Here is a 14,488-nt window from a genome sequence, read left to right on the forward strand (position 1 = left end):
CTTTAGTGACAAAACAGATGGCACTGTGTTTGCTGAGTAGAGTGTTGGAAGCGATTTTTTAAATGACATTGCCGAAGTCGAGGATCGGTAGGATAGTCAGTTTTACTAGGGTAAGCTTGGCAGCGTGAGTGAAGGAGGCTTTGTTGCGGAATAGAAAGCCGACTCTTGATTTGATTTTCGATTGGAGATGTTTGATATGGGTCTGGAAGGAGAGTTTGCAGTCTAGCCAGACACCTAGGTACTTATAGGTGTCCACATATTCAAGGTCGGAACCATCCAGTGTGGTGATGCTAGTCGGGCATGCGGGTGCAGGCAGCGATCGGTTGAAAAGCATGCATTTGGTTTTACTAGCGTTTAAGAGCAGTTGGAGGCCACGGAAGGAGTGTTGTATGGCATTGAAGCTCGTTTGGAGGTTAGATAGCACAGTGTCCAATGACGGGCCGAAAGTATATAGAATGGTGTCGTTTGCGTAGAGGTGGATCAGGGTCGCCCGCCAAGACCAACATCATTGATATATACAGATAAAAGAGTCGGTCTGATAATTGAACCCTGTGGCACCCCCATAGAGACTGCCAGAGGACCGGACAGCATGCCCTCCGATTTGACACACTGAACTCTGTCTGCAAAGTAATTGGTGAACCAGGCAAGGCAGTCATCCGAAAAACCGAGGCTACTGAGTCTGCCGATAAGTATCTGGTGATTGACAGAGTCGAAAGTCTTGGCAAGGTCGATGAAGACGGCTGCACAGTACAGTCTTTTATCGATGGCGGTTATGATGTCGTTTAGTACCTTGAGTGTGGCTGAGGTGCACCCGTGACCGGCTCGGAAACCAGATTGCATAGCGGAGAAGGTACTGTGGGATTCGAGATGGTCAGTGACCTGTTTGTTGACTTTGCTTTCGAAGACCTTAGATAGGCAGGGCAGAATGGATATAGGTCTGTAACAGTTTGGGTCCAGGGTGTCTCCCCCTTTGAAGAGGGGGATGACTGCAGCAGCTTTCAATCCTTGGGGATCTCAGACGATATGAAAGAGAGGTTGAACAGGCTGGTAATAGGGGTTGCGACAATGGCGGCGGATAGTTTCAGAAATAGAGGGTCCAGATTGTCAAGCCCAGCTGATTTATACGGGTCCAGGTTTTGCAGCTCTTTCAGAACATCTGTTATCTGGATTTGGGTAAAGGAGAACCTGGAGAGGCTTGGGCGAGGAGCTGCGGGGGGCCGGAGCTGTTGGCCGAGGTAGGAGTGGCCAGGCGGAAGGCATGGCCAGCCGTTGAGAAATGCTTGTTGAAGTTTTCGATAATCATGGATTTGTCGGTGGTGACCGTGTTCCCTAGCCTCAGTGCAGTGGGCAGCTGGGAGGAGGTGCTCTTGTTCTCCATGGACTTCACAGTGTCCCAGAACTTTTTGGAGTTGGAGCTACAGGATGCAAACTTCTGCCTGAAGAAGCTGGCCTTAGCTTTCCTGACTGACTGCGTGTATTGGTTCCTGACTTCCCTGAACAGTTGCATATCGCGGGGACTGTTCGATGCTATTGCAGTCCGCCACAGGATGTTTTTGTGCTGGTCGAGGGCAGTCAGGTCTGGAGTGAACCAAGGGCTGTATCTGTTCTTAGTTCTGCATTTTTTGAACGGAGCATGCTTATCTAAAATGGTGAGGAAGTTACTCTTAAAGAATGACCAGGCATCCTCAACTGACGGGATGAGGTCAATGTCCTTCCAGGATACCCGGGCCAGGTCGATTAGAAAGGCCTGCTCACAGAAGTGTTTTAGGGAACGTTTGACAGTGATGAGGGGTGGTCGTTTGACTGCGGCACCGTAGAGGATACAGGCAATGAGGCAGTGGTCGCTGAGATCCTGGTTGAAGACAGCGGAGGTGTATTTGGAGGGCCAGTTGGTCAGGATGACGTCTATGAGGGTGCCCTTACTTACAGAGTTAGGGTTGTACCTGGTGGGTTCCTTGATGATTTGTGTGAGATTGAGGGCATCTAGCTTAGATTGTAGGACTGCCGGGGTGTTAAGCATATCCCAGTTTAGGTCACCTAACAGAACAAACTCTGAAGCTAGATGGGGGGCAATCAATTCACAAATGGTGTCCAGGACAGAGCTGGGAGCTGAGGGGGGTCGGTAGCAGGCGGCAACAGTGAGAGACTTATTTCTGGAGAGAGTAATTTTCAGAATTAGTAGTTCGAACTTTTTGGGTATGGACCTGGAAAGTATGACATTACTTTGCAGGCTATCTCTGCAGTAGTCTGCAACTCCTCCCCCTTTGGCAGTTCTATCTTGACGGAAGATGTTATAGTTGGGTATGGAAATCTCTGAATTTTTGGTGGCCTTCCTGAGCCAGGATTCAGACACGGTAAGGACATCAGGGTTAGCAGAGTGTGCTAAAGCAGTGAGTAAAACAAACTTAGGGAGGAGGCTTCTGATGTTGACATGCATGAAACCAAGGCTTTTTCGATCACAGAAGTCAACAAATGAGGGTGCCTGGGGACATGCAGGGCCTGGGTTTACCTCTGCATTACCCGCAGAACAGAGAAGGAGTAGTATGAGGGTGCGGCTAAAGGCTATCAAAACTGGTCGCCTCGAGCGTTGGGGGCAGAGAATAAGAGGAGCAGGTTTCTGGGCATGGTAGAATATATTCAGGGCATAATGCGCAGACAGGGGTATGGTGGGGTGCGGGTATGGCGGAGGTAAGCCCAGGCACTGGGTGATGATGAGAGAGGTTTTATCTCTGGACATGCTGGTTGTAATGGGTGAGGTCACCGCATATGTGGTAGGTGGGACAAAGGAGGTATCAGGGGTATGAGGAGTGGGACTAGGGGCTCCACTGTGAACTAAAACAAAGATAACAAACCTGAGCAACAGTATACAAGGCATATTGACATTTGAGAGAGACATACAGCGAGGCATACAGTAATCACAGGTGTTGAATTGGGAAAGCTAGCTAAAACAGTGGGTGAGACAACAGCTAATCAGCTAGCATAACAACAGCAGGTAAAATGGCATTGACTAGGCAACGGGGCCGACAGATAAATCAAACAAGCAGAATGGAGTACCGTGATTAATGGACAGTCCAGCGTGCATCAGCTATGTAGCCAAGTGATCAGGGGCAGCGGTGGATGAGGCAGGGGGGCTGGACTGGCGGGTGTTATCCAGGTTAAAAAATAAAAAATAAAAAATAAAAAAATGAACAGTGACTAAGTAGCTTGTAGCTAGTTAGCTGATTCGCTTCTGGAGGTTCTTGAGTGTGTTCTAAAAATTAAAAATAATAGCGATTCCGTATCACATTGGGTGAGGCAGGTTTCCGGAAGATATAAACACATTTTAAAAATCGGGAAGAGATAGAAAGTACATATGGGCCACTGCGATGCAGACGGTTAGCAGGCCTGTGCTAACAAGCTAACAGATTAGCAGGCCGGGGTAAACAAGGTAGTAGTTAGCGGACCTGGGCTAAACAAGCTAGCAGTTAGCATGCCAAATTAGAAAGCGAGGGCTAGAGAGTTAGCCTTTGGAGGACGTCGCGATGGGGTGAGTCTGTTTATTCCTCTTCATGCAGTGACATTGGTAGACCGGTCGTGGATCCGGGTATAGAAGCCCAGGAGTATGCTAGGAACACAGGAGCTCTGGCCGGGCTAGCTTCAAGCTACGTGGGTGGAAACGCTAGCCAGGAGTAAACAACCAGGGTTGCGGTTTAGCTCGATAGCTAGTTGTGGAGATCCAGCTGAAAAAAATGTTCCGTTTGCGGAGGGAATCCGGGGATAAAAAATAAATAGGTCCGTTATGCTCTGGTTAGCGTCGCGTTGTTCGAACTGGCGAGAGCTTTCCGAGCTAAAGGTTAGCTGATGACCGGTTAGCTGAAGACCGTGAAGAAAAATATAAATACTTTAAAAAGTAGCGGGTGAGGCGGAAAATTTGGAAGAGAGCAAAATGTTTTTAAAGATATTTACAGAGAGACGATTTACAGAGAGGACGACTTACTGCTACGCCATCTCTCTCTCTCTCTCTCTCTCTCTCTCTCTCTCTCTCTCTCTCTCTCTCTCTCTCTCTCCTCTCTCTCTCTCTCTCTCTCTGTCTCTGTATCTGTCTCTCCCAATCTCTCTTTGTCCCTCCCTCCCAATATCTCTCTGTCTCTCTGTCTCTCCTGTCACCCCCAATATCTTTCCCTCCTGTCACCCTCCCCACTGCCCACTGCCCACCCCCCTCCTCTCTCCAGCCCGCCCTCGTTATTTCTTGTTGAGATGAAACTCCTGAAGGGAGAAAGATAGGTGAGATAGAAAAGAGATAGAAAGGGAGAATGAAAGAAACAGAAAGAGAGAGAAAGGCAAGAGGAGAGAGTGATGGAAGAGAGCGAGAGGAAGCAAGAAAGAGAGAGAGGGATAGATGTATGTTTTTACAGAAAGATAGATTTCGGGTTGTATAAACTTGGATTTTTTTTTACAAGGATATGTACATGATAATACCCTCCACAACATAACCTTCACTCCAAATCAAAACTCCAAACCTACATCCTGATTTTGGACAAAATGACCTGGAAGGATTCTTACTGTTCGGTCTGAAGCTACCTCGAAAGCCTAGAATGAAAAGAGCATTACAATAATCTCTAGATATTTAACTTCATAAAGAACACGGTTGCAACATGAATTAGCACTGAAGAGAGAAGTGAGCGGTGTTGAAGCCCCTGAGCCCAACAATGGCAGCAGAGTTCCTCTCCCACCGAAATGCAGAGCCCTCTTTGGCCCCCTGCTCCTCCCTCTGTGCAGAGGTCACCACAGTACAGTACCCCTTAGATATGAAAAAGTGACAAGGCACGGAAAGAGTACAAAGAGAAGCTCCTCATGGACAACCTAATCTTCCACACAGACCATCCCTGGGCATGACGCACGGCTATAAGAGCACTCTACCCCTCTTTTAAGAGAGAGGGTACAGGCGGAGGGTGGAAAATCAGAATAGTGTCAAACGAGGACCCTGAGACTGAGACACCTTCTGTCAGCCTGTACAACAACGGAACAGTGGTGGAGGAGGGCAACTTCATACATTTCCAAAAGGACTTCCACAGAATCAAAACGAGAGCACGGCAGGAGAAGCTTTCTCTTGTTGACGACTCCCCCCTGATCACACCTCCTCAAACTGTCCTGAAGACGGAGGATAGTCGCCCTCCCAGCACATACCCAGGTCCAACAACTGCTCTGCTCCTGCATCATTGAGAGGGATAAATTCACAGAGCTGGAGAGAGACATGGTGGAGCTCAGAGAGCTAGTCCACACACTCCAGACAGCACAGACACACAAAACAGACCAGCACAACCCCCTGTCTGAGAGACCTGGCTGCACCCCGGTCTGGGGGGAGAGAACTTAAGGAGGGGAGAGAGGAACACACAGTTTCTTTCAGAGCGTTCACAGTCAGCCCACTGACACCCGTATCAGATCACAGCAAAATCACAATCTACTTGAACAAAGTAATACTCAGTCAAAACCAAAGGAACTGCATACCATTAATACATGTTATAGATGGAAGGAAAGTAGTGTAGAAACCTACCAAAAAACTATTAGGCAACAACTAATTCAATCCCTTCAAGACAACTTCCTGGACAAAACGTTTCACTGTAATAGGTGTAGACTTGGCAGAAAACCTGAACCGGTAGAAAACCTGAACAGTATATTTGACCTCTCAGCTTCCCTATCAAACAAAAAAAAATGTAAAGCAGACAACTTAAGAAAAGTAACAACAATGCAAAAGATGATTTGATGAAGAATGCAAAAACCTAAGAAAGAAACTGAGAAACCTATCCAACCAAAAACATAGAGACACAGAAAACCTGAGCCTGCGCCTTCACTATGGTGAATCACTAAAACAATAGAGAAATACACAACGGAAAAGGAAGGAACAGCGCGTCAGAAATCAGAAACCCAAAAGGGCCAGTGGTGTTGATGGTATCCTAAATTAAATTACAAAATATACAGACCACAAATTACAATTGCCTGAACTTAAACTTTTTAACAGTATCCTCAGCCCTGGCATCTTCCCCAATATTTGGAATCTAGGACTGATCACCCCAATCCACAAAGGTGGAGACTAACTACTGTGGGATATTGCTTGAACAGTAACCTTGGGAAAATCCTCTGCATTAATCATTAACAGCAGACTCGCACATTTCCTCAGTGAAAACAAAGTACTGAGCAAATGTCAAATTTTTACCAAGTTACAGTACGACAGACCACGTATTCACCCTGCACACCCTAATTGACAAACAGACGAACCAAAACAAAGCCAAAGTCATCTCATTCTTTGTTGATTTCAAAAAAGCTTTTGACTCAATTTGGCATGAGGGTCTGCTATACACATTGATGGAAAGCATTATAAAATGTACACAAACAACAAGTGTGCAGTTAAAATTGGCAAAAAACAAACACATTTCTTTCCACATGGCCGTGGGGTAAGATAGGGACGCAGCTTGAGCCCCACCCTCTTCAACATATATATCAATGAATTGGCCCGGGCACTAGAACAGTCTGCAGCATCCGGCCTCACCCTACTAGAATCTGAAGTCAAATGTCTACTGTTTGCTGATGATCTGGTGCTTCTGTCCCCAACCAAGCAGGGCCTACAGCAGCACCTAGATCTTCTGCACAGATTCTGTTAGGCCTGGGCCCTGACAGTACATATCCGTAAGACAATGGTGTTCCAAAACAGGTCCAGTTGCCAGAACCACAAATACAAGTTACATCTCGATACTGTTGCCCTCAAGCATACAACAAACTATACATACCTTTGCCTAAATATCAGAGCCACAAGGTCATTTCCAAAAAGTTGTGAACAATCTGAGAGACAAGGCAAGAAGGGCTTTCTATGCCATCAAGAGGAACATAGAATTCAACATACCGATTAGGATCTGGCTAAAAATACTGCAATCAGTTATGGAACTCATTGCCCATTATGGTTGGGAGGTCACCAACCAAGAATTCACAAAATGGGACAAACACCAAATTGAGACTCTGCATGCAGAATTCTGCAAAAAATATATTTTGTGTAGAACGTAAAACACCAAATAATGCATGCAGAGCAGATATAGGCTAATTATCCAAATCCAGAAAATATTGAAATTCTACAAGCCGATTCCCAAACCTTCAATAACAAAGCCATTACCTACAGTGAGATAAATCTGGAGAAGAGTCCACTAAGCAAGCTGGTGAGCATAGCCGTGCCATTGAGAGAGGCTGCCGTAGGCTGATCTGGCTCTCAAGAGAAGACAGGCTATGTCCCGACTGCCCACAATATGAGGTGGAAACTGAGCTGCACTTCCAAACCTCCTGCCAAATGTAGGACCATATTAGAGACACATATTTCCCTCAGATTACACAGACACACAAAGAATTTGAACAAATCCAATTTTGATAAACTATCTACCTGGTGAAATACCCCAGTGTGACATCACAGCAGGAAGATTTGTGACCTGTTGCCACAAGAAGAGGTCAACTAGTGAAGAACAAACACCATTGTAAATACAACCCTTGTGTATTTATATATTTACCCTATTTGCACATTGTTACAACGCGGTGTATAGACATAATATGAATTTTGAAATGTCTCTATTCCTTTGGAACTTTTGTACGTGTAATGTTTACTGTTCATTTTTTGTTTATTTCACTTTTTTTATGATCTATTTCACTTGCTTCGGGCAATGTAAACATTTGTTTCCCCTGCCAATAAAGCCCTTTGAATTGAAATGTATTGAATTGAGAGGGGAGAAACGTAGAGAAAGCTGCATGCCACACAGCACCAGTGTTCTGAGCGCCGGGGAGGAGACAGCCTGAGCGATTCTGACAGGCCGTGTCTGCTCAGTTGGCTCTCCAATCGGCCCACACGGTCACCAGCAGGGTGTACACACACACGCAGCACACACACACACACACACAGGAAGACAGACACACTAGACAAATGAACGAGGGCAAGCGAGTGAAGGGGATAGAGTCGGAGCCTAGCCGAGGAACAAGGCTTCGTTTCTGAACCCCTTACTCCAGAGGTTTGGCTGGTAGAGAAAAACGAGAAGTGACTCGTTTCGTGACAAAGCGATGAAAGAGCAGCAATGAATTCATCACATTCCCTCTGGTTCCATCCAGAGCGCTTTATGAAAAATAATCCTCGACCACTACTGATCCGCCCATTAGGGTTACACGCATCGCAGTAGCATGCGAGGGGAAGAGATGTGTGTTGACTCCAGACAATCAATGTCGGTGTATTGACTCTGATGCTCTGCTGCTCCAATGCTCAACAACCCACTGATGCATAAAATGCTACTTTATTCTTCGCCCACCCATTGGCACCAATGAATTAACATGACCTCTATTCTCTCTCTTCTCTTCTCCCTCCTCTCCTATCCCCTCTCTCCTCTTCCCTTTCTCCTCTCCCCTCACTCCTCTCTCCTCTCCCCTCTCCCCTCTCTCCTATCCCCTCTCTCATCTCCCTCCTCTCCCCTCACTCCTCTCTCCCCTATCCCCTCCTCTCCTCACTCCCCCTCTCCCCCCCTTTCTCCTCTGCCCTCCCCTTTCTCCTCTCCCCTCTCTCATCTCCCTCCTCTCTCCTCTCCCCTCTCCCCTCACTCCTCTCTCCTATCCCCTCTCTCCTCTCTCTCCTCTCCCCTCTCTCCTCTCCCCTCTCTTCTCTCTCCTCTCCCCTTCCTCAGGGTGCAGTGATCACCCCAGCCATGGACCACACCATGTCCATGCAGCCTGCCAACATGATGGGCCCGCTCTCCCAGCAGATGAACCATCTGTCCCTGGGCACTACAGGAAGTGTGAGTACTGTACCACCCATGGACCCCTCCATACTGGATCTACTGGAGCCTAATCATAAGCCTCTGAGAATGTGCCGTTATACACCCCATATATCCTACTCACATCATGTGCTATCGCTCTGAGACTGCAGCTACTGTATCTGTAGTACCATGCCTCCTGTATCTGATATATACATAGTGTATGGTTTCTGCCTAAGCATCTTAGACAGGTGTACATACATTTTTCATATGGGAGGCCCCAGCGGCAATCCATCCCACGCCTTTTGGTTTCGGGAAGAGTCATGCTCTCCCGACTGAGTCACATAAGACCGTATCTACTAAGGTAAAATCATATTTCTATGGAGAAACAGGAAAAAGTCTCCGCACACTTCCAGTCAGAGGAATCACATCATAGCACATCTCCACGAACAATAGTGGGAAAGCTCAGCCACAATGAAGTAAATGTGCATCTGACTGGAAGTGTGCGGAGACTTTTTTCCTGTGTCCCCAGTTTTGCATTTTGCCTCCAACACCTTAACTAATCAGATCTGGGTGTACGGTAGATTCTGCCTCCAACACCTTAACTAATCAGATCTGGGTGTACGGTAGATTCTGCCTCCAACACCTTAACTAATCAGATCTGGGTGTACGGTAGATTCTGCCTCCAACACCTTAACTAATCAGATCTGGGTGTACGGTAGATTCTGCCTCCAACACCTTAACTAATCAGATCTGGGTGTACGGTAGATTCTGCCTCCAACACCTTAACTAATCAGATCTGGGTGTACGGTAGATTCTGCCTCCAACACCTTAACTAATTAGATCTGGGTGTATGGTAGATTCTGCCTCCAACACCTTAACTAATCAGATCTGGGTGTACGGTAGATTCTGCCTCCAACACCTTAACTAATCAGATCTGGGTGTACGGTAGATTCTGCCTCCAACACCTTAACTAATCAGATCTGGGTGTACGGTAGATTCTGCCTCCAACACCTTAACTAATCAGATCTGGGTGTACGGTAGATTCTGCCTCCAACACCTTAACTAATCAGATCTGGGTGTACGGTAGATTCTGCCTCCAACACCTTAACTAATCAGATCTGGGTGTACGGTAGATTCTGCCTCCAACACCTTAACTAATCAGATCTGGGTGTACGGTAGATTCTGCCTCCAACACCTTAACTAATCAGCTCTGGGTGTACGGTAGATTCTGCCTCCAACACCTTAACTAATCAGCTCTGGGTGTACGGTAGATTCTGCCTCCAACACCTTAACTAATCAGCTCTGGGTGTACGGTAGATTCTGCCTCCAACACCTTAACTAATCAGATCTGGGTGTACGGTAGATTCTGCCTCCAACACCTTAACTAATCAGCTCTGGGTGTACGGTAGATTCTGCCTCCAACACCTTAACTAATCAGCTCTGGGTGTACGGTAGATTCTGCCTCCAACACCTTAACTAATCAGATCTGGGTGTACGGTAGATTCTGCCTCCAACACCTTAACTAATCAGATCTGGGTGTACGGTAGATTCTGCCTCCAACACCTTAACTAATTAGATCTGGGTGTACGGTAGATTCTGCCTCCAACACCTTAACTAATCAGCTCTGGGTGTAGGTAGATTCTGCCTCCAACACCTTAACTAATTAACTAGCTCTGGGTGTACGGTAGATTCTGCCTCCAACACCTTAACTAATCAGCTCTGGGTGTACGGTAGATTCTGCCTCCAACACCTTAACTAATCAGCTCTGGGTGTACGGTAGATTCTGCCTCCAACACCTTAACTAATCAGCTCTGGGTGTACGGTAGATTCTGCCTCCAACACCTTAACTAATCAGCTCTGGGTGTACGGTAGATTCTGCCTCCAACACCTTAACTAATCAGCTCTGGGTGTACGGTAGATTCTGCCTCCAACACCTTAACTAATCAGATCTGGGTGTACGGTAGATTCTGCCTCCAACACCTTAACTAATCAGATCTGGGTGTAATCAGGTAGATTCTGCCTCCAACACCTTAACTAATCAGATCTGGGTGTACGGTAGATTCTGCCTCCAACACCTTAACTAATCAGCTCTGGGTGTATGGTAGATTCTGCCTCCAACACCTTAACTAATCAGCTCTGGGTGTATGGTAGATTCTGCCTCCAACACCTTAACTAATCAGATCTGGGTGTACGGTAGATTCTGCCTCCAACACCTTAACTAATCAGATCTGGGTGTACGGTAGATTCTGCCTCCAACACCTTAACTAATCAGATCTGGGTGTACGGTAGATTCTGCCTCCAACACCTTAACTAATTAGATCTGGGTGTACGGTAGATTCTGCCTCCAACACCTTAACTAATTAGATCTGGGTGTACGGTAGATTCTGCCTCCAACACCTTAACTAATTAGATCTGGGTGTACGGTAGATTCTGTCTAAAATCATATTTCTCTGAAAGCCTACATCTACTCAAGGAAAAAAGGTCTATTTTACGGACTGTATCCGGAGCACAGCCTTATCTTTTAATTGACTCCAGCCACATAGTATCACTGTCAAATCTGTACTGAACAGCATCAGTACCAGATATGGTTCACTGTCAGGGTCCATGTCAAATAGTACAGGATTCTATGGTCAATACAGTATCTACAGCAGAGAATTACATTCCTTCTGCATATATCCCTCTCCACATCCACGATGGTAATACTATCACTGTGTGTGTGAAAAGCAAGATGTCTGAATAGCATATCTCCTTCATACAGTACCCTAAAGTTGAACACATTTCCTGGTGACAAGAACAACAGGCCTCTATGTGGAAGACCAGGCGATATTATGACGCCTCTAACCCACTAAATCACACATCAACCATATCACTCAATCCAGATTCCTGCATACCCCCAAAAAAAAGGAACTCCCCCTCGTGTCAGGATCAAGCCGATTTAGAGGTGTCGCACACGATCCAGTCTCCCATTTCCTGCTCTAACACTATGGCTCCAGAGGCAGTGGGGGCTTAGTTTGCTCCAGCACTGTGTCTTGGGTGGAATGTGGGATTGAAACAGTGCTGTATTGTACAGTTACCGCCGGCCCCATGTGTTTCCAGGTGAGCTGTCAGCGACTGCGACGCCATGTTGGCTCTGGGATGAAAGAATGTCTCTAATCTCTCCCAGCTGTGCTAACACGCAGGATTAGAGCGGTTTAATCTACGTTGATGGGTTTTGATGTGTGATGAAGAGGGGAAAAGTATAAAGTATTCATTAAAAAAAACACTCCTTTCTGCCCTAGTACAGCCCTGAGGCGCTGTGCTGTATGTAGACGATATGTGCTCCATATTGCATGCAATGTCCTAATAATGTACGAGAAAGAAGCCAAGTGTCCTCTTATTATGTGGTCTGGAGCCAGATGTGAAAGTCCCCTTTATGGTTACTTCATAGGAGAAACCTGCCTATATAACTAGGTATGTTTACGTCCTTTAAGATGGAGCGTTTATACATGGTACGCTGTTTCATGTCGTTCAGCCAGCTCTGTCTTACGAAAGGCTCCGTTTCAGCACCTGCCATTCGGCAGTGTCTGTCCTCAGAGTCAACAACTTAAATGGCCACCACACCTCAGAATACTTTTTGGCTGTTCCCGTTGTCCCTGTGGCTACACGGCTGTTTCTCTCTCTCTCTCCCAAAGGGAATAACGGAATGTTCCCGTTCTGCCCCAGCAACGGCGATCGTAGGCTTCCGAGAATACAGCCGTGTTTTTACGGTAAAGAATGTGTATAGGAATGTCGGCCCCCGTTAAACGGTGGTGAAGAAAGTTCCTCGTTGGGAAAACACAGAGCTGGTTTTGATGGTCAACTCTGTTCTACTCTGCCGACAAAAATGTGTTGGTAACATCACTCACTTTGACAATGTCATTGTCGAAATCACCGTTCTTGTTTTTCAGTTGGCGTTCCTTGATAGTGTTTCACATGCATGACATTGCTACATTTCATGTACACTTCCGTTCAAAAGTTTGGGGTCACTTAGAAATGTCCTTGTTTTTGAAAGAAAAGCAACACAAAAATGGCCATTAAAATAACATCAAATTCATCTGAAATACAGTGTAGACATTGTTAATGTTGTAAATGACTATTGTAGCTGGAAACGGCTGATTTTGAATGGAATATCTGCAGTCGTGGCCAAAAGTTTTGAGAATGACACAAATATTAACTTTCACAAAGTTTGCTGCTTCATTATCTTTAAATATTTTTGTCAGATGTTACTATGGAATAATGAAGTATAATTACAAGCATTTCATAGGTGTCAAAGGCTTTTATTGACAATTACATGAAGTTGATGCAAAGAGTCGATATTTGCAGTGTTGACCCTTCTTTTTCAAGACCTCTGCAATCCACCCTGGCATGCTGTCAATTAACTTCTGGGCCACATCCTGACTGATGGCAGCCAATTCTTTGTCAGAATTTGTGGGGTTTTGTTTGTCCACCCGCCTCTGAGAACTTGTGGTCAATCCTGAAATGGGATTAAGGTCTGGGGAGTTTCCTGGCCATGGACCCAAAATATCGATGTTTTGTTCCCCAAGCCACTTAGTTATCACTTTTGCCTTATGACAAGGTGCTCCATCATGCTGGAAAAGGCATTGATCGTCACCAAACTGTTCCTGGATGGTTGAGAGGAGTTTTTCTCTGACAATGTGTTGGTACCATTCTTTATTCATGGCTGTGTTCTTAGTCAAAATTGTAAGTGAGCCCACACCCTTGTCTGAGAAGCAACCCCACACATGAATGGTCTCAGGATGCTTTACTGTTGGCATGACACAGGACTGATGGTAGCGCTCACCTTTGTCTTCTCCGGACAAGCTTTTTCCGGATGCCCCAAACAATCGGAAAGGGGATTCATCAGAAAAAATGACTTTACCCCAGTCCTCAGCAGTCCAATCCCTGTACATTTTGTAGAATATCAGTCTGTTCCTGAGGTTTTTCCTGGAGAGAAGTGGCTTCTTTGCTGCCCTTCTTGACACCAGACCATCCTCCAAAAGTCTTCACCTCACTGTGTGTGCAGATGCACTACCTGCCTGCTGCCATTCCTGAGCAAGCTCTGTACTGGTGGTGCCCCGATCCCGCAGCTGAATCAACTTTAGGAGACGGTCCTGGCTCTTGCTGGACTTTCTTGGGCGCCCTGAAGCCTTCTTCACAACAATTGAACCGCTCTCCTTGAAGTTCTTGATGTTCCGATAAATGGTTGATTTATGTGCAATCTTACTGGCAGCAATATCCTTGCCTGTGAAGCCATATTTGTGCAAAGCAATGATGACGGCGCGTGTTTCCTTTTTTTTTTCCTCACTCTGTTATTCGAACTCAATCAGCATGACTGAGTGATCTCCAGCCTTGTCCTCATCAACACTCACACATGTGTTAACAACAGAATCACTGACATGATGTCAGCTGGTCCTTTGTGGCAGGGCTGAAATGCAGTGGAAATGTTTTTTGGGGAATCAGTTCATTTGCATGGTAAAGAGGGACATTGCAAATAATTGCAACTCATCTGATCACTCTTCATAACATTCTGGAGTATATGCGAATTGCCATCATACAAACTGAGGCAGCAGACTTTCTGAAAATGTATATTTGTGTCATTCTCAAAACGTTTGGCCACGCCCATTATCAGCAACCATCACGTCTGTATTCCAATGGCACATTGTGTTAGCTAATCCAAGTTTATAATTTTAAAAGGCCAATTGATCATTAGAAAACCCTTT

The 14,488-nt window shown here is 46.0% G+C and overlaps 1 protein-coding gene across 3 annotated transcripts in view; it reads left to right on the forward strand.

Annotated features, from left to right (window-relative positions):
* The window catches only part of LOC118399138 (RNA-binding motif, single-stranded-interacting protein 3-like), a 391,803-nt gene that overhangs the window by 363,044 nt on the left and 14,271 nt on the right, over positions 1 to 14,488 (forward strand). For 2 of the 3 annotated variants that reach the window (XM_052471892.1, XM_052471891.1), the window contains exon 13: positions 8,679 to 9,025. In XM_052471892.1, the coding sequence (XP_052327852.1) occupies positions 8,679 to 8,912 (234 nt within the window). In that variant the 3' untranslated portion in view covers positions 8,913 to 9,025. Of the gene's footprint in view, positions 1 to 8,678; positions 9,026 to 14,488 lie in introns of those variants that run through there. The other variant, XM_052471893.1, reaches the window with a different exon arrangement.

Source organism: Oncorhynchus keta, chromosome 20 (assembly GCF_023373465.1).
Source record: "Oncorhynchus keta strain PuntledgeMale-10-30-2019 chromosome 20, Oket_V2, whole genome shotgun sequence".
Classification (NCBI taxonomy): Eukaryota; Metazoa; Chordata; class Actinopteri; order Salmoniformes; family Salmonidae; genus Oncorhynchus; species Oncorhynchus keta.